Raw genomic sequence first — 25385 nt, 5'->3', positions numbered from 1 at the left:
CTGAGCCCAGCAATAATGGTGGAATACACAGTATGAAGAAAAGTGAATGAGTGGAGCAGCCGTCTGATTTCTAAACCAGATATTGGAGCGGCTCTTCCTCAGCATCCTCAGACCCCAGGTGCAACACACCCAGGACTGTCTGCAGTTTGTGTACCGGGCAGGTGTTGGTGTGGAAGATGCCATCCTCTACCTGCTACACTGAGCCCACTTGCATCTGGATAAGGGAAATGGCACAGTGTGGATCCTCTTTTTGGACTTCTCGAGTGCCTTTGATACCATCCAGCCCCTTATGCTTCAGGACAAACTGAACAGGATGCAAGTGGACCCCTGCCTGGTCGCCTGGATCTCCAGCTACCTCACTGACAGGCCGCAGTACATCAGGCTGAAGGACATCACATCTGACACTGTGATTAGCAGCACCGGAGCACCCCAGGGCATGGTGCTGGCCCGTCTTCTCTTCACCCTGTACACTGTGGACTTCTGCTACAACTCGAAGCTGTGTCACATTCAGAAGTTCGCCGATGACACAGCCATAGTGGGGTGTATCAGGGACGACAGAGAGGAGGAGTATAGGAGCCTGGTGAGGGACTTTGCCATTTGGTGCAATAGGAACCATCTGCAGCTCAACACTTTGAAGACCAAGGAGCTGGTCATTGACTTTGGGAGGTCCAGACCAAGGTCATGACCAGTTCTGATTGAGGGAGTCGAGGTGGAGGCTGTGGATTCCTACAAGTACCTCAGGCTATGGCTGGACAGCAAGCTGGACTGGACTTGCAACACCAACCACCTGTACAGGAAGGTACAGAGCAGGCTGTACTTCCTTAGGAGGCTGCGGTCCTTTAACATCTGCAGAAAACTCCTGTGGATGTTCTATCAGTCTGTGGTCACCAGTGTCCTGTTTTACACCATGGTATGTTGGGGGGAGCAGCACATCCAAGAAGGACACATCCAGGCTGGACAAATTGATCAGGCGGGCCGGCTCTGTGGTCGGCATGAAGCTGGACTCTATGGTGATGGTGGCAGAAAAGAGGACTATGGACAAACTATTGAACATCATGGATGATGCTAGTCACCCTCTGCACACCGTCATCAGCAACCAGAGGAGCCTGTTCAGTGACAGAATGCTCCTTCCCAAGTGCAGGACTAACAGACTTAAAAACTCCTTTGTCCCTCATGCCATCAGACTGTACAACTCCTCTCTGGGGGGAAGGAGGGGTAACAGGAGGACAGAAGACGGGAAGGAGCAATAGCCTAGCCTGACAAAAAAAGCAATACTGGACAATGTGCAATATAAATGTGCAATATAATGTACAATACCTCTCCTGCTGGACTTTTTTCATATTTCTTTTTTATATATGTTAATACTTAATTTATCTAGAAGTTCTCTTTTTCTTATTCTCTGTTTATCCTGTAATGATGATGCTAGAATTTTAATTTCCCTGAGGGAACCCTCCCTAAGGGATAAATAAAGATCTATCTATCTATCTATCTATCTATCTATCTATCTATCTATCTATCTATCTATCTATCTATCTATCTATCTGTCTATCTGTCTATCTATCTGTCTATCCATTGCTGCCATCTCGCCCTTACGTGGAAGAAGCGAATGAACGGAGAACTGAACAAACAACTGAAAGTCAGATTGTTTCAAAAATAATTGGCCACAAGATCAGCCTTCAAGAAGCGAGAACAGACAGGTAAGCTCCGACTCTTGTTTGGATATAAAACAAAAAAACAACACGTTGTTTACCTGCATTTAGATTAATACATGTAACTTGTATTGTGTTTAAGTTACCGGTATAAGATTATTTAATTTGCTTCAGAATGTGATTGTCTCAGTTCATCTGATGATTTAATTAGCCTTTTATGTTTTATCAGTGAAAATGCATGCATGTACTGTACATGTATGTTGCACAAAGTTATAACACCTATCCTGTTTTAATGAGAGTCAACCCACAATCAATGAAGTCAAATCAGTCTTAGTTGAGCAAGTCAGTAACGGTATTTCTTACTTTCACCATAAATTTTTATTTATATGACTTTGGTCTATAGCTGTCAAAGGCCTCGGCCTTAAAACCGGTTACTGCTGTGACGTCACGCACTCAGGGCTGGCTGGCTGAGCGGGGCAGCTCGAATGACAATTTACAGTCGATTTTAACTCTCAAAAAAAAAAAAAAGAGAGAATTTTTTTTTTCAGAGAATTTTTTGAGATGCACGTGTGCGTGTGTGTGTGTGTGTGTATATATATATATACATACACACACACACACACACACACACACAAAGTGCATCTCAAAAAATTAGAATATTGTGAAAAAGTTCAATATTTTCCATCAGTTATTTAAGAAAGTGAAAATGTTATATATTATAGACTCATTACACATAAACTAAAATGTTTCAAGCATTTTTCTATTTTAATTTTAATCAGTATGGCATACAGTACAAAAACATCAAAAAAACATCTCAAAATATTAGAATATTTCATTTCGAGTTTGAGTAAAACAGTATGAACACAGTCAATACGTTTACATGCACATCCAAATCGAGCTGCTGTCGGTAATCGAGCAAAGGGTCCCAGCAGGGGTGCCAGAGAAATCCAATTCTACATGCACACAAGGAAATCCAGCTATTGTGTGAGGTACATTGTGCACCCGAGCCACAGGTGGCGCTACACGCCCCATCGTGTTGGTACACTTCCGGTTGTCGTCATGAAGAAGAGCTATTCAAGAGTGTAAACAAAGTTATCAGTTCCGTGTTCTCCATTGCGCGTTTTTCTCCCGTCCATGAATTTTAATATATTCAACTCCTTAAGCTGAATGAGCATGAACTCTGTCTCCTCATTGCTCCAGAAGTGCACATTTCTGCTCGCCATTTTCTCTTCTTTGTTTGTTCCTCCTGACCTCTTCTGCTGCTCGCTACTACTGTTGTCATGCCGACCGAGGCTGTCGTGTTTCCCGCTTGTGGTCTCGTCACTCGTCACTTCCGGAAGGGGCAGTGCTGAAGTAAGTAGCTCGATAGGGTATACATGCACTAAGTAGCTCAGCAAAAATCGCATAATCTAGGTCGTGTAACTCGATTACGAGAAATCAAGTTCGGTTCAATTTCAGCCTAGCTAAGGTGTATCCATGGCATTTAGAACTTCGATTTCAGTCGAGCAACGGCAGAAATTCGATTTTCTCTATGTGCATGTAAACGTACTCAGTGTATCTCTCGGTCTAGTTCAGTACACACAACCACAATCATGGGGAAGACTGCCGACTTGACTGTTGTCCAGAAGATGATCACTGATGCCTTCCACAAGGAGGGTAACCCACAAAAGGTCATTGCTGAAAAGGGTTGCTGGAAAAGGTGCACAAGCAACAGGGATGGCTGCAGTCTTGAGAGGATTGTCAAGAAAAGTTGATTCAAGAACTTGGGAGAGCTTCACAAGGAGTGGACTGAGGCTGGTGTCAGTGTATCAAGACCCATCACGAACAGACATCTTCAAGAAAGGGGATACAACTTTCACATTCCTAATATCAAGCTACTCCTGAGCCAGAGACAATGTCAGAAGTGTCTTATCTGGGCTAAGGAGAGAAAGAAATGGACTGTTGCTCAGTGGTCCAAAGTCCTCTTTTCAGATGAAAGTACATTTTGCATTTAATTTGGAAATCATGGTTCTAGAGTCTGGAGGAGGAGTGGAGAGGCACAGAATCCAAGGTGTTTGAAGCCCAGTGTGAAGTTTCCACAGTCTGTGATGATTTGGGGTGCCATGTCATCTGCTGGTGTTGGTCCACTGTATTTTATTAAGTCCAAAGTCAACACAGCCATCTACCAGGAGATTTTAGAGCACTTCATGCTTCCATCTGCTGACAAGCTTTTTGGAGATGCTGATTTCCTTTTCCAGCAGGACTTAGCACCTACCCACAGTGCCAAAACTACTACCAAATGGTTTGCTGACCATGATATTACTGTGTTTGATTGGCCAGCCAACTTGCCTGATCTGAACCCCATAGAGAATCTATGGGGTATTGTCAAGAGGAAGATGAGAAACACCCAACCCAAAAATACAGATACGCTGAAGGCCACTATCAAAGCAACCTGGGCTTCAATTACACCTCAGCAGTGCCACAGACTGATCACCTCCATGCCACACCGCACTGATACAGTAATTCATGGTAAAGGAGCCCCAACCAAGTATTGAGTGTATAAATGAATATACTTTTCAGAAGTTGGACATTTCTGTACTGTAAATGCTTTTTTGATTGATCTTAGGGAATATTCTAATAATTTGAGATACTGGATTTCTGATTTTCATGAGCTATAAGCCATAATCAAAATTAAAACAAAAAAAGGCTTTAAATATTTCACGTTACATGTAATGAATATAGAATATATGAAAGTTTACCTTTTTGAATTAAATTATGAAAAAAAGGAACTTTTTCATGGTATTCTAATTTTTTGAGATGCACTAGTGTATATATGTTTTTTTAAATTCCTATTTATGCAGCACGCAAGAGTCAAGGATGGAGATACTATCCACTCAGAAATGTATTTAAAAATAAAGGCTCTGTGTATCTGCTTTAAAAACAAAAAATGTTCTACACTGGTCAAGTCAATGTTTAGATATGAATCTTCTTGATAATCTGTGGCACTGTTTGAAAATTGCAGTCACTGAACTAGCCCGTAGAACCTGGAACGAATTTGCCAGGAAGAATGGGCAAAACAGATTGAAAAAGCTGTTATTGTGGAAAAGGGTGGTTTTACCAAGTCCAAAGGGGTTGAATACTTAAGCAGGCACCATTTTTAATTTGCTTTTTTTTTTTTAATTTCCTGAAAAAGAGTACATTTGAATACATTTTTAAATTTTATTCGAAGAGTGAATTGGTTTGCAGTAAAAATACTAGTTGGAACAATCTGTGTAAGTATCATGTGTAATCCAAATTAATCTAATGACTTTAAATGGAGGTTGAATACTTTTGCAAGCCAATACAGGGCGTTCAAAAAAATCTGATATCATTTCACAATCTAATAACTTTGCCAGTTCTCGTTCAGTTGACCTCAAATTTTAACAGCATGAGTGGAAACAGGTCGAAATTTTATATTTAATGTTTTTTGTTTTTCTCTTTTTAGGTATAGAAATGCCATTCACTGGAAAAGAAAAGGCGTTTTGTGTGTTAGAGTGCGCTCGGACACAGTCGAACAAGACTGTGCAGTGTGCATTTATGAGAGGATTCTAAAAATGCAGTTACCAGAAAAGACTGTTACCAAAGACATGCTGCAGCGTGTTTGGCAAGAGCTGGACTACAGACTTGACGTGTCTCAGGTGGCGCACGTATTGAAAATTTGTGAAATCGTTCATGGAATCCACATACCTTTGAATTTCTCGTTCAAATTTTGAGGAATAAATCTTATATTGCTCAACATTAAGTCTGTTCGGTTTCATTTGCCTCGACTATGTAGTTTCTGGGATATTTACATCTCAAATAATATCAATTTTTTTGAAACACCCTATATATCTCATCTCATCTCATTATCTCTAGCCGCTTTATCCTGTTCTACAGGGTCGCAGGCAAGCTGGAGCCTATCCCAGCTGACTACGGGCGAAAGGCGGGGTACACCCTGGACAAGTCGCCAGGTCATCACAGGGCTGACACATAGACACAGACAACCATTCACACCTACGGTCAATTTAGAGTCACCAGTTAACCTAACCTGCATGTCTTTGGACTGTGGGGGAAACTGGAGCACCCGGAGGAAACCCACGTGGACACGGAGAGAACATGCAAACTCCCACCATATATATATATATATATATATATATATATATATATATACACATACCCGTTCTTCTTGGCTTAAGCTCTGTCAAAATGCAGGAAGACTTTAGGCGAACAGTAATTTTCAAGTCTTGCCACAGCTTTTCAATGAAATTGAGGTCTGGTCTTTGAGCCATTCGAACACATTAAGTTTTTTTTGAACCACTCTATCTTTGGCAGTATATTAAGGGCCATTGTTTTGTTGGAAGATAAACTTCCATAACAATCTCAAGTCCCTTGTAGATTGGACCAGATTTCTTCTAGGATTGCTCTGTATTTGGCTCCTTCCTCCTTGCCCTAAACCCTGACCAATTTCCCAGTCCCTGCTCATGAAAAGCACTGCCACAACAGGATGCTACCACCATCTTGCTTCATTGTTGGAGATAGTGTCCTTAGTGTGATGAAGAAATTTGTGCAAAAGGTCTAAAAGTTAAATTCTGATATCATTCGACCAGAGAAAGTTCTTCTATGTTTGCTCAGTCTTTCATATGACTTTTCAATGATGGCTTTCTTATTGCTGCTCTTGTGTAAAGCCTAGTTTTGTGGAGTGACTGAGCTGTGGTTGTCCTGTAAACACGTCATGGTTGATATATTTCCAGAACTTTGTCCTGGACTTGTTTTTATATATCCTTGGTCTTTGTGATGCTGTTTGTTCTCAACCCAACTCCATTCCAGGAACAGTGTATTTACTGTATATTGAAATCACGTGATACCACAGCTGTACACAATTCAAATTATTATGTGACTTCTGAAGGCAACTGGTTGCACCAGAACCCAAGAGAAGGTTATATATATTTTTTATTTGTAAATACGTTTCCTAACTATATTGATTTTTCCCAACCGCTTCAATATTATGAGCTATTTTGTGGAGATTTCCAGGTTGTAAAACTACAAAATGTGGGAAAGTTCAAAGCGGTGAATATTTATGCAAGACAGTGTAATTGTTTCAGACTTCAAGATGTCGGGTTGACAGCCAAAATGGTTTCTGAATGATGTTAGCTGCCGGCAGTCAACCTTTATTCTTAACAAATGACACTACCTTTCAAAATCTATTTCTGTATTTCCAAAATAGTGTTTTACTTTTTAGACACTTGCACGTAAAAAAAAACCAAAACGGGTCTCAACATATATTTTGATGTTTTCTCATCCACCCTTGTGTATTGCAGCCAGCTGTCTTCCACCACTCAGATATAGCCATATGAATAGGCCGAATCAAAACAAAGTGTCAAGCAGAGTGTTTTATTAGGTTGCTGACCCCAAGGTCTGATGAGAAAGGGCTCTTCTGAATAGAGCTTGCACAATTTGTATTCTTAGAAATTTCGGGGGGAGGACATCACGGCACTCCTGAATTACATGAGAATTACTTGGAAATCTAGAAAACAACTTTCGTCACAATTTCCCCAAGTGGCCTCGGTCATACTGAACAAGAAGAGTGTTAAAATAAGACTGGGATGTAAAATGGAACAAAGTTCCAGTTATATGTAAATATTCTTGGACTTATTAAGATCAAAGTTGCTCAGGGTTCTTACAACAGTCCCCCCCATGTTCTCTGCAGCCATGCTATTGTGATTCACATCCTCATTTCACTAATTGTTTACATCAGATATGCTCTCATGCTAGGCTTTGAGCTGGTTTAAAAAAAAAAAAAAAAAAAGTGTTTGCAGCAGATGTGGCAGGAGGTCCTGCACTTCACAAACAAGTGCTCTGCTATTGGAGTCAATGCCCTATAATAGCCCTGATTTTATTTAAAGTTTAGAACGAGACAAAGAAACAACACCGCCTAATGCAACAAAGCTTGGTGTGAAGGAAATGCAGGAAGGTGTTTTTTTTAATTAATTGATTTATAAAGAAACATGATAAGCATCAATCAAAAGCTCTAGTCATGTCGGAAATGTCTTGTTGCTCCCTTTCAAATATAATGCATTAAGCACAAGTCATGCGATGTTTGAGTGTGACATCGAGTCCAGATGCTTTTATGGACCTCTGAATTGATTTTGAATTTGAGGACAAACTCTTGGTTTTATCCAAGACCCAGATGAGTTACACATAATTGAACAAAACCATTTTTTGGAAACAGACACGATAAAGGTCATTACTGTTTGCTGCTAATTGATGTAGAACATTTATATATTACTAAAAGGAAACAGCGACAAGTAAATATAATTTACGCATCTCCAGTTTTACCACTGCCGAGGTAGCCGATAAAACTCTCCAACAAAAACATAAAAATAGCTAAATTATTGTTAAGCATAAACTACTATAATATTCCTCAATGCATTTACAATTCTGCCCAGTACTTACAGGAGGGTAGAAAAGTGTCAGGCCTTCTGGATGGAGAAGCTTTTGTATTTGCCTTCACTCAAGAATTCCTCAGAGGCTTGTCAAGTGTTTTGTAATCCGGTTTCTCTCCTTCTGTTGACCCTTTTCATGTCAGGACAGTTTATATAGGGAGGTTCAGGGAAAAGGGTGGTCCCATGCTGGCCTGATGTCGTATGACTTTGTGGTTGCAATAATGACAGTAATTTTAAAAATCACAGATGGTGGCACATTAGTATTTATTCCAAATGGAGCATTCGAAAGGCACGTTGAAAAAAAATTCAGGTGGTCAGCACTTTATCACAAGAAAATTATTTTTGCCTTTCAAAAAAAAAAATCCATACACCCTTTTAAACATGTACATTTCCCACAGTTCATACAGCTACAGAAGCACTTTACTTGCACAGCTGCTGGTTTTGACTCTATTTATCCAGCTTGGTTGATCTATATATCTGCTTGCGTTGTTTACTCCTTACTTTTTCGAACACACACAGTGCCAATTTTAATGTGAACTGCTCTCTAATCATGAAAGTGACCCTTTAATCAGTTCATGACTTCTTGGAAGCTCCAAACTTTTTTTTTAAACCACTGACAAGAGGTGCATAATGAACTGCAGCTGGTAAAGAGCAAGCAAAGAAAAATGTAATGTGTCCACAATTTTTTTTTTTTTAGTTACTAGTAATTACACTGTGCGTTTTAGTATATCTTAGTTCAAGACTCTACTAGGTGATCACAGAAATGGCTTGCCATGTAAAGCTCAGTTCTGCTTTCAGGAACATCATCTGCTTTTTGCTCCAGAATAACGAGGGAATAAAGTACGTTTTCACTGCTGGATTTGCAAATTCGTCTCGAACAATAAAAAGTACCAAATGTAGAAATGATTTTAGATCTTCACATGGAAAACTAACATTATATCCCTTTATACCGGAACTCCTTCATGCTGTCTTCAGCAGCATTAGCGAGCTTTTCTTCACCAAGCGTGGTTTGCTGTTTCACTGCACCCCTCCAATTGCAGTGAAACAGCAAACCACGCTTGGTGAAGAAAAGTTCACTAATGCTGCTGAGGACAAGCGTGCCTGAAGGAAAGAAAGGCATATGAACCCACGCACCGATGCCACCTTTGTCTGCGACATCTGCAACCGTGCCTGCCAGTCCAGGATCGGGCTCTTCAGCCACCGCCGAAGATGCTCCAACAGCAACTGATGAGATGTGCCCATAGTCGACTACGACTGATGGAGGCCTCCAACCAAGCCAACCTTAATGCTGCACGATTTCATAACGTTGTCAAAAAAGCATTACCTTCACCAGACACTGCTGGGAAACACGGTGTAGTGGTCATCACTGTCGCCTCGCAGCAAGAAGGTTCTGGGTTTGAACCTCACGGCCAACAGGGACCTTTCTGCGTGGAGTTTGCATGTTCTCTCCCATTGTCCGTGTAGGTTTCCTCTGGGTGCTCTGGTTTTCCCCACAGTTCAAAGACACACAGATTCGGTACAATGGGGCCACTGTACTTGGAGCAAACTGTAGTGGTTTCCCAGCCATAATGTATGTACATATATAATCTTGTTATGGCAAAGATGACTAGATTACCTTCACGTTTAAAACCTGTGAAACCACAGTTTTTTGTTAAACTGCAACTATGTGTACACACACTTTTCTTATCTAGAATTTGGAATACTTAACAACTAGTTCACTCAATCTCGTCATGCATGAGCTGATAGCTGACGAGGCGCATAGCACAAAGCCATGTACGACGAGATTGAATGGAATAACTTTTATTCTATCCACATTCAGTGGATTTGAAGAAAATAATTTTTTGAAAATTCGACAAATAAAAACTTTATACAAAACGTCCGACAAAATCATTCCTGCTTAACAAACCGGCGAAACGACAGCAGCAATTTGTGAAAATGCTATAATAATAATTATTGAAAATTTAGGAAAGAGGGAAAAAAAAAAACACTATACAAACAAATTTGACTTGTCTATGGCAAAGATCCATCCATTATCTGTAGCTGCTTATCCTGTTCTACAGGGTTGCAGGCAAGCTGGAGCCTATCCCAGCTGACTACGGGCGAAAGGCGGGGTACACCCTGGACAAGTCGCCAGGTCATCACAGGGCTGACACAGACACAGACAACCATTCACACTCACATTCACACCTACGGTCAATTTAGAGTCACCAGTTAACCTAACCTGCATGTCTTTGGACTGTGGGGGAAACTGGAGCACCCGGAGGAAACCCACACGGAGAACACGCAAACTCCACACAGAAAGGTTGCCGTCGGCTGCTGGGCTTGAACCTTCTTGCTGTGAGGCGACAGTGCTAACCACTACACCACCGTGTCACCCTATAGCAAAGATAACTAAAAAACAGTGCGCAATTAGTTTTGAATGCTTTATTAATAACGAAACATACATATTTAAACAAGTTTATTAAAACCATTTGTTTAATAGGCTGTATAAAACAGAAGAAGAAGAAACCTTTATTTGTCACATGCACAATTCAAGCACAGTGAAATTCATCCTCTGCATTTAACCCATCTGAAACAGTGAACACACGCGCACACACCCAGAGCCATGGGCAGCCACACCAGAGCGCCCGGGGAGCAGTCAGGGGTTAGATACCTTGTTCAAAGGCACTTCAGCCCACATTAACCTAACTGCATGTCTTTGGACTGTGGGGGAAACCGGAGCACCCGGAGGAAACCCACGCAGACCACTGGGTTCGAACCCGGAACCTTCTTGCTGTGAGGTGGCTGTACTAACCACTACACCACCCAAGACAAGGAACGTTCAGTTAAGTACATGTAAAAAAATGCATCTCATCTCATTATCTCTAGCCACTTTATCCTGTTCTACAGGGTCGCAGGCAAGCTGGAGCCTATCCCAGCTGACTACGGGTGAAAGGCGGGGTACACCCTGGACAAGTCGCCAGGTCATCACAGGGCTGACACAGACACAGACAACCATTCACACTCACATTCACACCTATGGTCAATTTAGAGTCACCAGTTAACCTAACCTGCATGTCTTTGGACTGTGGGGGAAACCGGAGCACCCGGAGGAAACCCACGTGGACACGGGGAGAACATGCAAACTCCGCACAGAAAGGCCCTCGCCGGCCACGGGGCTCGAACCCGGACCTTCTTGCTGTGAGGCGACAGTGCTAACCACTGCACCACCGTGCCGCCCCATGTAAAAAATTAAAAAATAATAAGTTTTATATAGTGCCAGGGCAGCATGGTGGTGTAGTGGTTAGCGTTGTCGCCTCACTGTGCACCTTACCCCCCCCCTTTTTTTTCTCCCCCCTTCCTTTCTCTCTCTCTCTCTCTACACACTGTTTGCACTGTTATTGGAGATGCTTTAATCTCATTGTACATGTGTATAGTGACAATAAAGGCATTCTATTCTATTCACAGCAAGAAGGTCCAGGTTCGAGCCCCGTGGCCGGCAAGGGCCTTTCTGTGCGGAGTTTGCATGTTCTCCGCATGGGTTTCCTCTGGGTGCTCCGGTTTCCCCCACAGTCCAAAGACATGCAGGTTAGGTTAACTGGTGACTCTAAATTGACCGTAGGTGTGAATGTGAGTGTGAATGGTTGTCTGTGTCTATGTGTCAGCCCTGTGATGACCTGGCGACTTGTCCAGGGTGTACCCCGCCTTTCACCCGTAGTCAGCTGGGATAGGCTCCAGCTTGCCTGCGACCCTGTAGAAGGATAAAGTGGCTAGAGATAATGAGATGAGATGAATAATAATAATTTTCTCTTTTATTAAAAGAGGGGTGTACAGAACACTGCCCTTCTGCAAATGGCTCCACACTGCTGACATGTGGCGGACTGCGAGGCGACTGAACTGGCGCATGCGCACTACCCAGGTCTGAGTGGCCGATACAAGATGGCGGAGTCGGTGGGGAGGGAGGGGAGAGGCGGGTCCGGATCGAATAGAGCAAAGCCTATACAGGACTCCTAGGAAATCTGTCTAAGGTAAGGAATTTAGCGTTTTAAACGGTCCGCTGCAGCGACGGACATGTCGCGGAACATCCAGAGCACCTAAAGGTCGAATAAACAACCTGGGCATGAGTGCGTGAATGCACGAGAGAAAAGAAGGACTCGTGTGCGGCGGCGCGTACTGGATCCCGCGCGCCATTTTGTCCCTTGATCCAAAGTGCGCGCCGAAAACTGGGGCTGCCGTGCATGAGGATCCGCGGGGCTGAAATGGCGCACTTTGCTACTTTAACCACACGCACGCATACCCGCGTCTGTCCCTGCGCGGTTGGTGTGTAAGGTGCGCCGAGCGCCCCGGGATCCGCTCGGCTTTCCGCCGCTGTTTGCGCGCGTCCTCTGCTGCGCTCTTTGTTGTGCAGCGCGCGCGGATGGCCGGTGTTTCCCCTCCTCCTCCTCCGTGTTTGTTTTCGGGCGGCTCGGTCCGGGGCGGGCGGTGTAGCCGGCGCATGCGTGCCCCAACTAGCCACCATTTCAGCTCTTTAACTGCCTTTTTTCTTCTTCTTCTTCTTCCTCCCTACACACAGTGCGCATAAAATCACTCCGTTTACACAAAACCACAGCGTGTGTACCGCTCCGGGTTGTGATTTATAATTGTGATAAACCTCTGGAAAGAAATCCTGCTTTGCTAACGCGGGCTAGCATGCTAATCACCGATTTGTTTTGATTCCGTTGCTACACATTTCATTGAGTGATTTTAATATCACGACTTATTCTCTTTTATAAGGCTTAAACTTTTTTTTTTTAAATCTAAATTAACCGAGACACAAACTAGTAAAACGTGTGTGTGTGTGTAAATAAACAAACGAGCTGCTTGTTTTGGTGACGCGCCCCCTCCATGTTGATGAGCTCTAACTGGATATTTATTTACAGCAAGGTCACTGGAGAGGACTGGTTTTACTGGAGAGACGGTGTGTGATGTAGTCAGAGAGAGAGAGAGAGAGAGAGAGATTCCCTGCCTGCCTGCCTGCTCCATCAATGAAGTGTTTTTGGTGTGTCTGTGTTTCTCAGACTGCTCAGGTTCCTCACTGATCAACAGGGGAACATGCAGAGCTGCTTCGAAGAACAAAGATAAACCTTTATTTGTCACATGTACACTTCAACCCATCTGAAGCAGTGAAAAAACACCCACGCAGAGCGCCCGGGGAGCAGTCAGGGGTTCGGTACCTCACTCAAGGGCACTTCAGCCCAAGGCCGCCCCACATTAACCTAACTGCATGTCTTTGGACCGTGGAGGAAACCCATGCAAACTCCACACAGAAAGGCCCTCGCTGGTTGTTGGGCTCAAACCGGAACCCTCTTGCCGCGAGGCAACCGCGCTAACCAAAAACGCCCTCCAAAAGACCAGGGGTGAAGTCAAGCTTCCCTGGAGATTGTATTTTATTGATTGATTTATTTTTTAAAAGGTTAGAGAAAGTTTTTGTGAGTTTTCTCTATCTCTGCACAAATGATCTAAAACATGATCAGATTTTCACACAAGTCCTAAAAGAGAACCCAGTTAAGCAAAAAAAAAAAAAGATTATACGTGGTGATTTATTTATCGAGTAATGATCCAATATTACATATTGGATAATTTCTCGATAAATAAATGCAGTAGCCTAGCCTAACAATAAGCAATACTGGACAATGTGCAATATAGAAAGAAAAGAAAGAAAGCAAGCACAACTTTATTCATTTAACCCCTCTGAAGCAGTGAACACACGTGAGCAATGAGCGCACACATACATACCCAGAGCAGTGGGCAGCCACACCAGAGCGCCCAGGGAGCAGTTAGGGGTTCGGTGCCTCGCTCAAGGACACCTCAGCCCAAGGCCACCCCGCGTTAACCTAACTGCATGTCTTTGGATTGTGGGGGAAACCGGAGGAAACCCATGCAGACACGGGGAGAACATGCAAACTCCACACTGAAAGGCCCTCGCCCGCCGCTGGGCTCGAACCCGGAACCCTCTTGCCACGAGGCAACTGTGCCAACCACCACACCACCGTGCCGCCCTCCAAAAGACCAGGGGTGAAGTCAAGCTTCCCTGGAGATTTAAAAAAAAAAAGGTTACAGAAAGTTGAGTTTTCTCCATCTCTGCACAAATGATCTAAAACATGATCAGATTTTCACACAAGTCCTAAAAGTAGATAAAGAGAACCCAGTTAAACAACAACAAAACTTATACGTGGTGATTTCTCAATAAATAAAATGATCCAATATTACATATTGGATCGTTTCTCGATAAATAAATGCAGTAACCTAGCCTAACAATAAGCAATACTGGACAATGTGCAATATAGAAAGAAAGCACAACTTTAGTCATTTAATTGTTTGTGCCATGATACACTTCCACAAACATGTGTTGTGAAGATCAGACTTTGATAGATCCCTGTTCTTTAAATAAAACAGGGTGCCCACTCACACCTGATTGTCATCCCATTGATTGAAAACACCTGACTCTAATTTCACCTTCAAATTAACTGCTAATCCTAGAGGTTCACATACTTTTGCCACTGACAGATATGTAATATTGGATCATTTTCCCCAATAAATAAATGACCAAGTATAATATTTTTGTCTCATTTGTTTAACTGGGTTCTCTTTATCTACTTTAAGGACTTGTGTGAAAATCTGAAGATGTTTTAGGTCATATTTATGCCGAAATATAGAAAATTCTAAAGGGTTCACAAACTTTCAAGCACCACTGTAATGGCGTATGTGTCCTATACTTATTTACATAAACTCCATTTTCAGCACAGCAGAGACTGCAGGAGAAAATCTAGCAAAACAGCAAAAAAAAAAAAGAACAAGAAAATAAAAACAATGGAAAATACAGCAAAAAAAAGAACAAAAAAAATCTGTATTCCTGAGACAAACAGTTGGTATTTCGTTTAACTTTAGTCGATTATCTCATTAAATGACAAATATTTTTTAAGGTTGCGTTTGTAAGATGATAGAGAGCAGTCGGTATCCATTTTGTCAATTAATATGTTCCACACTTCAACACCAGAAAAATCTGACTTTTTTTTACACTGGTTAATGCAATTTATGGAATTGTCACGTTACATGGTGATGGATATCACTGTTTCTCACAATCAGGCAAACGTTTATTTGACATTTTAAACATAAATAAAGCCAATTTATAAACGTATACCTTTTTCAAAGTCAGCATTTCTAAAGATAAGTACCATGGTGTAGTTGGTGTGTGAAAAGGGACAGATTTAATGAGGCGTACAGAACGTTTTTGTCATTTAAATGATGAGGACAAGTGCTTGTCACATGCATCTCCCCATACTTCGATACAATATGTGATGTATGGATATATCAGAGGTGGACAAAGTACCCAACTTCATTACTTCAGTCAAAGTTCAGATCCCACTGGTCATATGTTACTCCGATACAAGTGAAAGTTGTCCAGTTAAAGTACTGAAGTACTTGCTTTTAAAAATACTTAAGTGTTAAAAGTACATTTTCTGTCAACGCACCGTTGTATTATTGCCACAACGCTTACAAAACCTAACGCCGTTACCAAAGACAGAAATGTGAATTCAGAAAATGAACGCGTGCTGTGCCGTCATGGTGGTTTAACATTAAGCTAGCTAGTCAGTGAAGCTCCACCTGATGCTAGTAAACTCTTTTCAAACTCGAAATCATGTTGGGTATCTAACGCTACTAGAAAAGAGAGATTTCTACATTCTGTTTATTTGTTAAGATTATGCTGAAACATATTTCCTAAAGGACTTCAGATAAGTTAATGTTATTCATGTTAGCGTAACTCTGTTTTTACATGCTAACTAACAGCGTCCAAGTTAACTAACTGTGTGTAAATGTTAGCCGTGGACAAGACTGCGGCAACTTGGTGGGTAAATCCATAGAAAGTCATTTGACTAACCAGACCGCATAGCTATCGCAACGTTATCACTAGCTCTAAAAGCACAGACAACTTCGTTACAAGCTTTCTCTTGGAATAAAATATTTCCATATGTTTATGTACGCTTCCGCGGGTCGGACGGCGAGTTTTTGGAGGCCGTGATGTGATTTGTTTTCGGCAAACATTTAAAACGAAACGAATCTTTAATCCTTTCAGAAAACTGAAACATGGGTTCTAGGTAAAGCCATGAGTGCGTGTGTGTTCTCCAGAAGAACCGCCTTCTTCCATTCTGCCATCAAATGATCGTGTTAAATAACGCTGTCGAGAAATAATTGAAGTCGATTTTATCCAGTCTATGGATGTGACGTGACTAGTGATTACTGATCGGCGATCTCAGTGTCACCTGCGGAAAAACCAATCACGTTTTAGAAAAGAAAAGAAAAAACATCCGCTTTCAAAGCTGCTTCATAGTAACGAGGACCTTGATAGAAATGTAGTGGAGTGAAAAGTACAATATTTGCCTTTCAAATGTAGTGAAGTCAAAGTCATTAGTTTCCAAAAAAATTACAGAAATACTCAGGTAAAGTACAGATACTCAAAAAATGTACTTAAGTACAGTACTCAAGTAAATGTGATTCATTACTGTCCACCTCTGGGAGATATAGAAAACTGTAATATAATGTAAGAAGGGTTGATTGCTGGGGCGTCGTGGTTCAGGTGGATAAGGCGCCATACCATAAATCCGGGGACCCGGGTTCGATTCCGGCCTGAGGTCATTTCCCGATCCCTCCCCGTCTCTCTCTCCCGCTCATTTCCTGTCTCTACACTGTCCTATCCAATAATAAAGGTGAAAAAAGCCCCCAAAAAATCTTTAAAAAAAAAGGGTTGATTGCTGGAGCACCTTTTTCGCCGTGTATAATATCCCCAAACCTTTTGCAACTTTGCCTTTAATGAACTGTCTATGATTATTCCATTTCATTTTATAGTCCAGAATAACACCCCAAAATTTCAATGAATAAACCAGTTCTATTTTTTTTTTCACCGTTTATCTGTATTTGTTTCTTCTGGCAGAAATGCCTTCTTACAACTAAAAATCATGCACATTTTTTTTTTTTTGTATTGAGAGCGAGCTTATCAACATGCATCCCACCAGTTATTTTCTTTAATTCTTCATTCATAACCTTGATCATCTCAGAAAAGTTTCTACCTGTAATAAAAATATTTGTATCGTCTGCAAAAAGGATCTGTCTTCTAATATGTCTTCCAATTTTCTCTCACATGCGTGTGCGTACACACGCAAATACCATGTTCTCTAATGCATCCAGGCTCAGTTGACTGCAGCGGCTCATTTGTAGTATCTGGACACCACACATTTATGCTGACGGTATTACTGTGTGGAAAAAAACCCCAAACCTATTTTATCCCTATATGTGACTAATATGCCAAAGGCTGGCTATGGGATGGTCGGCTGGCTAATTCTGCGTAGGCTCCATGTAGCATTAAAACATATGATTAAATTATGTCAGAGCGACTATTAGTGTCTACATGAACTCACATTGTTGCTGACCGGTTCAATAAACTTAGTCGGGGCACCTAGACAAATAGACCACCACTGTAGATATTCATTAAACCACTCGAACTTGAGAGCTCGCCTGGCACACTAATCGTACAGGTCCTACGCTGTAGATTCAACATAACCCAGGCTACACGGAGCAGGTTGTGCGTGTCAACATAATTCAGTAGGTTACATTGTTGATACATTTCTATATGTGGGGCGGTACGGTGGTGTAGTGGTTAGCACGGTCGCCTCACAGCAAGAAGGTCCGGGTTCGAGCCCAGTGGCCGGCGAGGGCCTTTCTGTGTGGAGTTTGCATGTTCTCCCCGTGTCTGCGTGGGTTTCCTCTGGGTGCTCCGGTTTCCCCCACAGTCCAAAGACATGCAGTTAGGTTGACATGGGGCGGCCTTGGGCTGAGGTGCCCTTGAGCAAGGTACCGAACCCCTGACTGCTCCCCGGGTGCTGTAGTGTGGCTGCCCACTGCTCTGGGTGTGTGCGCGCGCGTGTGTTCACTGCTTCAGATGGGTTAAATGCAGGGGATGAATTTCACTGTGCTTGAAGTGTGCATGTGACGAATAAAGGTTTCTTCTTCTTTTTCTATAAATACCCAGTTGATGACGGACTTACCAACTGTTTTCATCTTGAAAAATTCAACAGTAGTAGGTTGTTTTCTTGAAGTCATCTTCCAACCAGTTTCTAATGTTGTTCTGTTGGCGGTAGGGCTGCACGATTATGGAAAAAATGATAATCACGATTATCTTGATCAAAATTGTAATCACGATTATTAATCACGATTATTCTTGATGTTAGGGAAATCACTTAAATTTTATTTCACTATATTCAAACAAACAATATGAACAGCTTTCAGTGCAGAATGAAATTTAAAAGAGAAATTCTGATTTCCAAATGACAAATAAATGAAATTTATCCAAGAAATTACCAAAGGATGAAGGAACTGAAAACTCAATTGCAACAATTACATAGCATTATACTGAGGCCTACAAGTTTTTAGCTAGAAAGACCAGCCTATCAACATGCTCTGGCTTTAAACATGAGCGAAGGCAGGTCACAACATTGCCTCCAGTGCTAAATACGCTCAATCTGTTACCTACTCTCACGCTATCATCCCTTGAAGAAGACACCGCCAGTGTTGCCAGACACTGCTGACGTTTTCCAGTCCAAAATATGTTCAAATCCACCAAAATGCACTTAAAACCGCCCAATCTGGCAACACTGGATACCGCTGCACTGAAGCTCTGCGCACTTGGCTTGCTTGCTTGTTTAGGCGGAGTAATGAAACCTTACATGCGTCGGTTCGCCCCCTAATGGTTTGGCAGAGTACTGGTCAAAAAGTGCTTGATCAGATATGCAGCAGAGCTCACATTTTAAATGGAAATAAATCGCGATTTTAATTTAATCATGGCAGCCAAAATCGCGATTTTCGATTAATTGTGCAGCCCTAGTTTGCGGTTACCAAAATTTTAAATGTGCACTGTGCAGCGCTCAGTTATGCCTCTCCTACCCCCTCTGTCTTCAGGCGCTGCAAATCAAGGTCTCGTCTTCTTCCACTTATCCGGGGCCGGGTCGCGGAGGCAGCAGTCTGAGCATGGAAGCCCAAACTTCCCTTTCCCCTGACACCTCGGCCAGCTCCTCGGGAAGAATACCGAGGCGTTCCCAGGCCAGCCAAGAGACATAGTCCCTCCAGCATGTCTTGGGTCTTCCCCGGGGCCTCCTCCCAGGGGGACATGCCTGGAACACCTCCCCAGGGAGGCGTCCAGGAGGCATCCGAAAGAGATGCCCGAGCCACCTCAGCTGATTCCTCTCGATGTGGAGGAGCGGCGGCTCTACTCCAAGCTCCTCCCGAGTGACTGTGCTTCTCACCCTGTCTCTAAGAGTGCGCCCAGCCACCCTGCGAAGGAAACTCATTTCAGCCGCTTGTATCCGCGATCTTTTTCTTTCAGTCATTACCCAAAGCTCATGACCATAGGTGAGAGTCAGAACATAGATCGACTGGTAAATCGAGAGCTTCACCTTTTGGCTCAGCTCCTTCTTCACCACGACAAGTCAAGTTGTTTTCTGTTAATCTTTTTGAGGGCGAAAATACCCAGGGCCATAGCCCCAAGTGATGGGGCCTAACGACGTCACTGGTGTTCTAATAAGTGCATAAACAAGCTCCAGTTAGTCCAAAATGCAGCAGCAAGAGTCCTTACTAGAACTATAAGATATGACCACATCGCCCCTTGTGGCACGGTGGTGTAGTGGTTAGCACAGTTGCCTCACAGCAAGAAGGTTCTGGGTTGGAACCCAGCGGCCGGCGACGGCCTTTCTGTGTGGAGTTTGCATGTTCTCCCTGTGTCTGCGTGGGTTTCCTCCGGTTTCCCCCACAACCCAAAGACATGCAGTTAGGTTAACATGGGGCGGCCTTGGGCTGAGGTGCCCTTGAGCAAGGTATCTGACCCCTGACTGCTCCCCAGGCGCTCTGGTGTGGCTGCCCACGGCTCTGTGTGTGTGCATGTGTGTTCACTGCTTCAGATGGGTTAAATGCAGAGGATGAATTTCACTGTGCTTGAAGTGTGCATGTGACGAATAAAGGTTTCTTCTTCTTCTTATCCACACTGCATTGGTTCCCAATCAAATTGCGTATTGATTATAAAATACTACTATTGACCTTTAAAGCACTGAATGGTCTCGCACCACAGTACCTGAGCGAACTTCCGTTCCTTTATGACCTGCCGTGCCTACTTGGATCAAAAGGTGCAGGCTATTTACTGGTACCTCGTATAGTGAAGGCTACATCAGGGGGCAGAGCCTTTTCTTCCAAAGCCCCACAGTTATGGAACAGCCTTCCAAGTAGTGTTTGGGAATCAGACGCAGTCTCAGCGTTTAAGTCTAGGCTGAAAACATATCTTTTCAGTCACACCTTTTGTGAATAGCTTTTCATTAGGTAAAGGAGTAGATCTGGAGGGTCCTCAGGTATAAAGTGTTTTGGTCAACTGGGATGTATGGATGCTCTCCTCTCTCTCTCTCCCCACACCCCAGTTGTTCACTCGGGTTTGTTGATGGTGGAGTGGCTGATTTTAAGTAGGCATGGCGGGTCATAAAGGACCAGAAGTTCGCTCAGGTTCTGTGGTGCAAGACCAGTGCGAAATTTGATTGGGAGCCAGTGCAGTGTGGATAAGACGGGTGATGTGGTCATAGCTTCATAACAGTATGTTGCCATGTAATTATATAACCTGTGAAGGTTTTCACTCGTCCGGTCCGTTTTTTTTTTTTTTCCTTCAGACCTAACTGACTGAATTGGTCATTTACTGTGATTTCCTGAATTTCCCCATTCCATCATAACCTGTGTTTTGAAATGAATGTTTTTTTGTTTTGTTTTTTTTCTTTTATGAAGACGGGACAAATGAGGAGCTATGACGAGTGAAAACCATAGTACCATAAAGGGAGACTCGGGCATGATCATGTCCCCAACTGGCTCCTCAGCCCAAGCACCACCCCTCACGCCCTCCACCAGCAAAGCCATCCAGGACCTGCCAGGTGTGTGTGTGTGTGTGTGTTTTTGCATGTAGGGTATCATGTTACTGTCCTCCTTTTGCCTGCACCTGTAATGGCTAAGACGAAGCTTTTGGTAACAATTGTACAGAGAATATAAGGCTAAAAAAAGCAGAGTAGAGTAATATCCAGAGTTAACGGAGTTAAATCCTTTTCACAGAACGTTACTTGTACATTTTTATCAATATATTTCCTAAGCACCATGACGAAGGAGCAAGTCATAAAATAAATAAATCAGTCGACAAATCTGGGTTACAGCCAGATATTTTATTATGAAAGGCTGACATCAATGACTGGTTGGAGATTTTTTTTATTTCGGATGCACGCTAAACAAGCTTTCACTTTTCCAAGCATTTCACTCAAAATAAATACACTTGCATATATTGCCTTTACTGTATGACACGTAAAACTTGAAACTTGGTGTTCATGAACTGTTGACAGGTTTCATTTGTTCAAAATGGTGTTTCATGGTGTAATTTTTTTTTTCCAGTAGTTTCTCATCATGTTTTCCACTTCAGCTTTGTCGTCAAGGATTGTATTTGCATAATATTGTAATCCCATTGTTATTCTTTGTACTGTGCCACAGAGTACACTTGTTTTGTGTTGAGAGGAAACTGTAATGTCCGGTTAAGAATTGAGGCTGTCTGATTTGTTATTTTAGAAGAGCTGGTTCAGGCTGGATGGGCAAAATGCTGGAGCAAGAGAGAGAATCGGCCATACTATTTTAACCGTTTTACCAACCAGTCGTTGTGGGAGATGCCGGTCCTGGGGCAGCATGATGTCATTGTAAGTACAGAGGAAAATTAAACATGATCATCATTCTATCGTTAAACCTAAATGTTTTTAACACTGATAAATATGAACCAGGCTTGTCCGACTCGTGCCCTAATTTTAAGGACTCGTGACTTGGACTTGAGGACTGATAACTCGGACTCGTGCATTAACTGCATTCGGACAAAGTACCCAACTTCGTTACTTCAGTCAAAGTTCAGATCCCACTGGTCAAATGTTACTCCGATACAAGTGAAAGTTGTCCAGTCAAATTTTTACTGAAGTACTTGTTCTTAAGTACATTTTCTGTCAACGCATTGTTGTATTATTGCCACAACGCTTACAAAACCTAATGCCTCTGAAGCAACCGGCTGGATTTACTGACTCGCTTGTAGAACCTGTAGAATAAACACCTGGTAGAACGTTACAAAATGAAACACAACTTACAGCCAAACAGAATCATCAGTAAGATGCTAGCTAGTTTTTCTCTTTGGCTACTGGTAAAAAAAAAAAAAAACGTAGTTAGCTATAGTAATTATGCAAGGTCACAAACGCATGTTAAAGGGATAGTTCGGGATTTTTGACATGAATCTGTATGGCATCCCCATCAATAGTGTCGTGCAAACACACTGACTTACCCCTGACAGCATCCTATGAGTCCAGTTCTTGTCCAGTTTTGGTCCAGACGAAAGTAGTCCGGCAAGTTTGTTGGGGTCACGAAAGTAAAACGTTTTTCGTCTCAAAACAGTATGTGTTCAAAAGAGTGATATATTTGCATCACAAAACCGTTGCCAAATAAAAAGTCAGACCTCGAAATCGCTTGGCACTATTTTCTCTCCCTTCTTTATCACTGCGCGCTGCCGCCAGGTGACAGCCACGGCTGTTTCATTCATTGTTTACTGCTAGCAAAGTTAGCGACAACATGTCTGACTACGACAGCGACGTTGAAAACATTGACTTCATCTCACAGCCAAAGGGATATCTTTATGAACCCGAATATACAGATGAAGAAATTCGTCAGATGGAGTTAGAACGGGCAGAGAGAGAAAGGGTGGACAGAGAAGTGGAAGAAGGTGAAGCTGGAGCCGCAGCTGGAGCTCTCAAATTAGCTTGTTAGCGCCGCTGATCTGAACTCCTAATCACTGCCAAACAATCGGAAAGGTGTTGATTCCTGCGCAGATGTCAACATGACAGCGCGCAGTGATACCGAGGGAGACAAAGGCCCAATCCCAATTCTAATTTCTACCCCTACCCCTCCCCCTTCCCCTTGGCCCTTCCCCTTGAAACTGAGCTACAAGGGATAGGGCTTGAAATTCAACCCCTACGTATTGGGATAGCCCTTCAACGATCGCATACGTCATCGCGTACCTCCGTCAGCGTTTACGTTAGCAAAACGCGACCAAATGCGTCATTGGCTGCGACCAGCCGCTACAGTCAGAGCCAGAAATCTCTACTGGTAGGGTGTGATTTGTTAACTAACACCACTGAATGGGATATCTTTGGCGCTTCGTGCACCACATCCGACAGAATGAGGTGTCAGAACACTCATGTAAACAATAAAAGCGAGAATAACAGAACAAAACGTACGCAGTCAAGCAACCGAAAACAATACTCACTCCCAAAGCTTTTTAGCAGCAGCTTGGATTTCAGAAATCGCTGCTCATTCTCAGCTCGAAAGCGAATCAAGCGGCGTGTTTCCTCTGGATAACAACTTAAAACACGTAAATAATGGAGAAAATACATTTATGACAATCTTTCGCCGCGGGAACCGCCATCTTTCTGAAATCCGCATGAAATCTCGCTGAAATCCGCATGGCATTGTGGGAAATCACTCAAACCCCTTCGTTCGGAGTCAGCTCCAGGAAAATCTCCGTTTGGAGGGGTACAGAAGCCCTACCCCTTCCCCTACCCCTCTGCGTTAACTGGGATTGGGATACCCCTACCCCTTCACGTGAACGCGCAAAATGGAGGGGAAGGGCCAAGGGGTTGGTCCAAGGGGTGAAATGGGATTCGGCCAAAATATAGCGCCAAATAATTGCGAGGTCTGACTTTTTATTTGGCAACGGTTTTGTGATGCAAATATATATCCTCTTTTGAACACGTACTGTTTTGAGAAGAAAAATGTTTTACTTTCGTGACCCCAACAAACTTGCCGGACTACTTTCGTCTGGACCAAAACTAGACAAGAACTGGACTCACAGGATGCTGTCGGGGGTAAGTCAGTGTGTTTGCACGACACTGTTGACGGGGATGCCATACAGATTCATGTCAAAAATCCCGAACTATTGCTTTAACGTTACCAAAGACAGAAATGTGAATTCAGAAAATGAACGCATGTTGTGCCGTCATGGTGGTTTAACATTAAGCTAGCTAGTCAGTGAAGCTCCACCTGACATGCTAGCAAACGCTTTTCAAACTCGAAATCATGTTGGGTATCTAACGCTACTAGAAAAGAGAGATTTCTACATTCTGTTTATTTGGCAAGATTATGCTGAAACGTATTTCTGAAAGGACTTCAGATAAGTTAACGTTATTCATGTTAGCGTAACTCTGTTTTTACATGCTAACTAACAGCGTCCAAGTTAACTAACTGTGTGTAAATGTTAGCCGTGGACAAGACTGCGGCAACTTGGTGGGTAAATCCATAGAAAGTCATTTGACTAACCAGACCGCATAGCTATCGCAACGTTATCGCTAGCTCTAAAAGCACAGACAACTTCATTACAAGCTTTCTCTTGGAATAAAATGTTTATATACTGTACGTTTACATATGCTTCCGCAGGTCGGACGGGGAGTTTTTGGAGGCCGTGATGTGATTTTTGTTTTAGGCAAACAAAGCAGACATTTAAAACGGAACAAATCTTTATTCCATTCCCCAGAAGAACCGCCTCTTTCCATTCTGGCGCCAACTGATCATGTTAAATAATGCGGCGGAGAAATCATTGAACTTGATTTTATCCAGTCTATGGACGTGACGTGACCCTAGTGATTACTGATCGTCTGTCTCAGTGTCGTCCAGGAAAAAATCAATCATGTTTTAGAAAAAAAAAGAAAAAACATCCACTTTCAAAGCTGCTTCATAGTAACCAGGCCCTTGATAGAAATGTAGTGGAGTGAAAAGTATATTTGTTTTTCAAATGTAGTGAAGTTAAAGTCATTAGTTTAAAAAAAAAAATAATGCTCAATTACAGATACTCAAAGTGTACTTAAGTGCAGTACTCAAGTAAATGTACTTCATTATTGTCCATCTCTGGTCATAATAATTTGGCATAAAATATTCATATTTAAATTAATTTTTGTACTAATTTTGTGCAAGAGTGTCACACCTGTGCACCTTGGCTCGTGCATCAGATCGACTCTTGGGCGCACTCCGGACAACGCGCGTGCCAAGTAGACTCTCGTGCACGCCGTAAACGACTCGCACCTGCACAGGATGAAGGCGCAATCAGCGCGCCGATATAAAAACTGTGAAAACGCACTTAGTTTGTGAAGTATTGAATTGCTTTTCTGATGCACTACTGAGCCTTATTTCCTTGTTTGGT

The 25385-nt window shown here is 42.7% G+C and overlaps 2 protein-coding genes across 2 annotated transcripts in view; one reads left to right on the top strand and one right to left on the bottom strand.

Annotated features, from left to right (window-relative positions):
* The window catches only part of pltp (phospholipid transfer protein), a 55006-nt gene extending 46806 nt beyond the window's left edge, over positions 1–8200 (bottom strand). The window contains exon 1 of the mRNA XM_060919350.1: positions 8100–8200. The gene's annotated coding sequence lies outside the window, so the exon portion shown is untranslated. The remainder of the gene's footprint in view (positions 1–8099) is intronic.
* A 3807-nt stretch (positions 8201–12007) lies between these two features.
* Positions 12008–25385, top strand: part of pcif1 (phosphorylated CTD interacting factor 1) — a 69056-nt gene continuing 55678 nt past the window's right edge. The window contains exons 1-3 of the mRNA XM_060919349.1: positions 12008–12096; positions 20915–21057; positions 21734–21858. Coding sequence (XP_060775332.1) covers positions 20934–21057; positions 21734–21858 — 249 coding nt within the window. The 5' untranslated portion in view covers positions 12008–12096; positions 20915–20933. The remainder of the gene's footprint in view (positions 12097–20914; positions 21058–21733; positions 21859–25385) is intronic.

Source organism: Neoarius graeffei, chromosome 4 (genome assembly GCF_027579695.1).
Source record: "Neoarius graeffei isolate fNeoGra1 chromosome 4, fNeoGra1.pri, whole genome shotgun sequence".
In the NCBI taxonomy this organism is placed as follows: Eukaryota; Metazoa; Chordata; class Actinopteri; order Siluriformes; family Ariidae; genus Neoarius; species Neoarius graeffei.
Note: the sequence above shows the minus strand (reverse complement) of the source record. Positions and strands in the feature narration are given on the sequence as shown.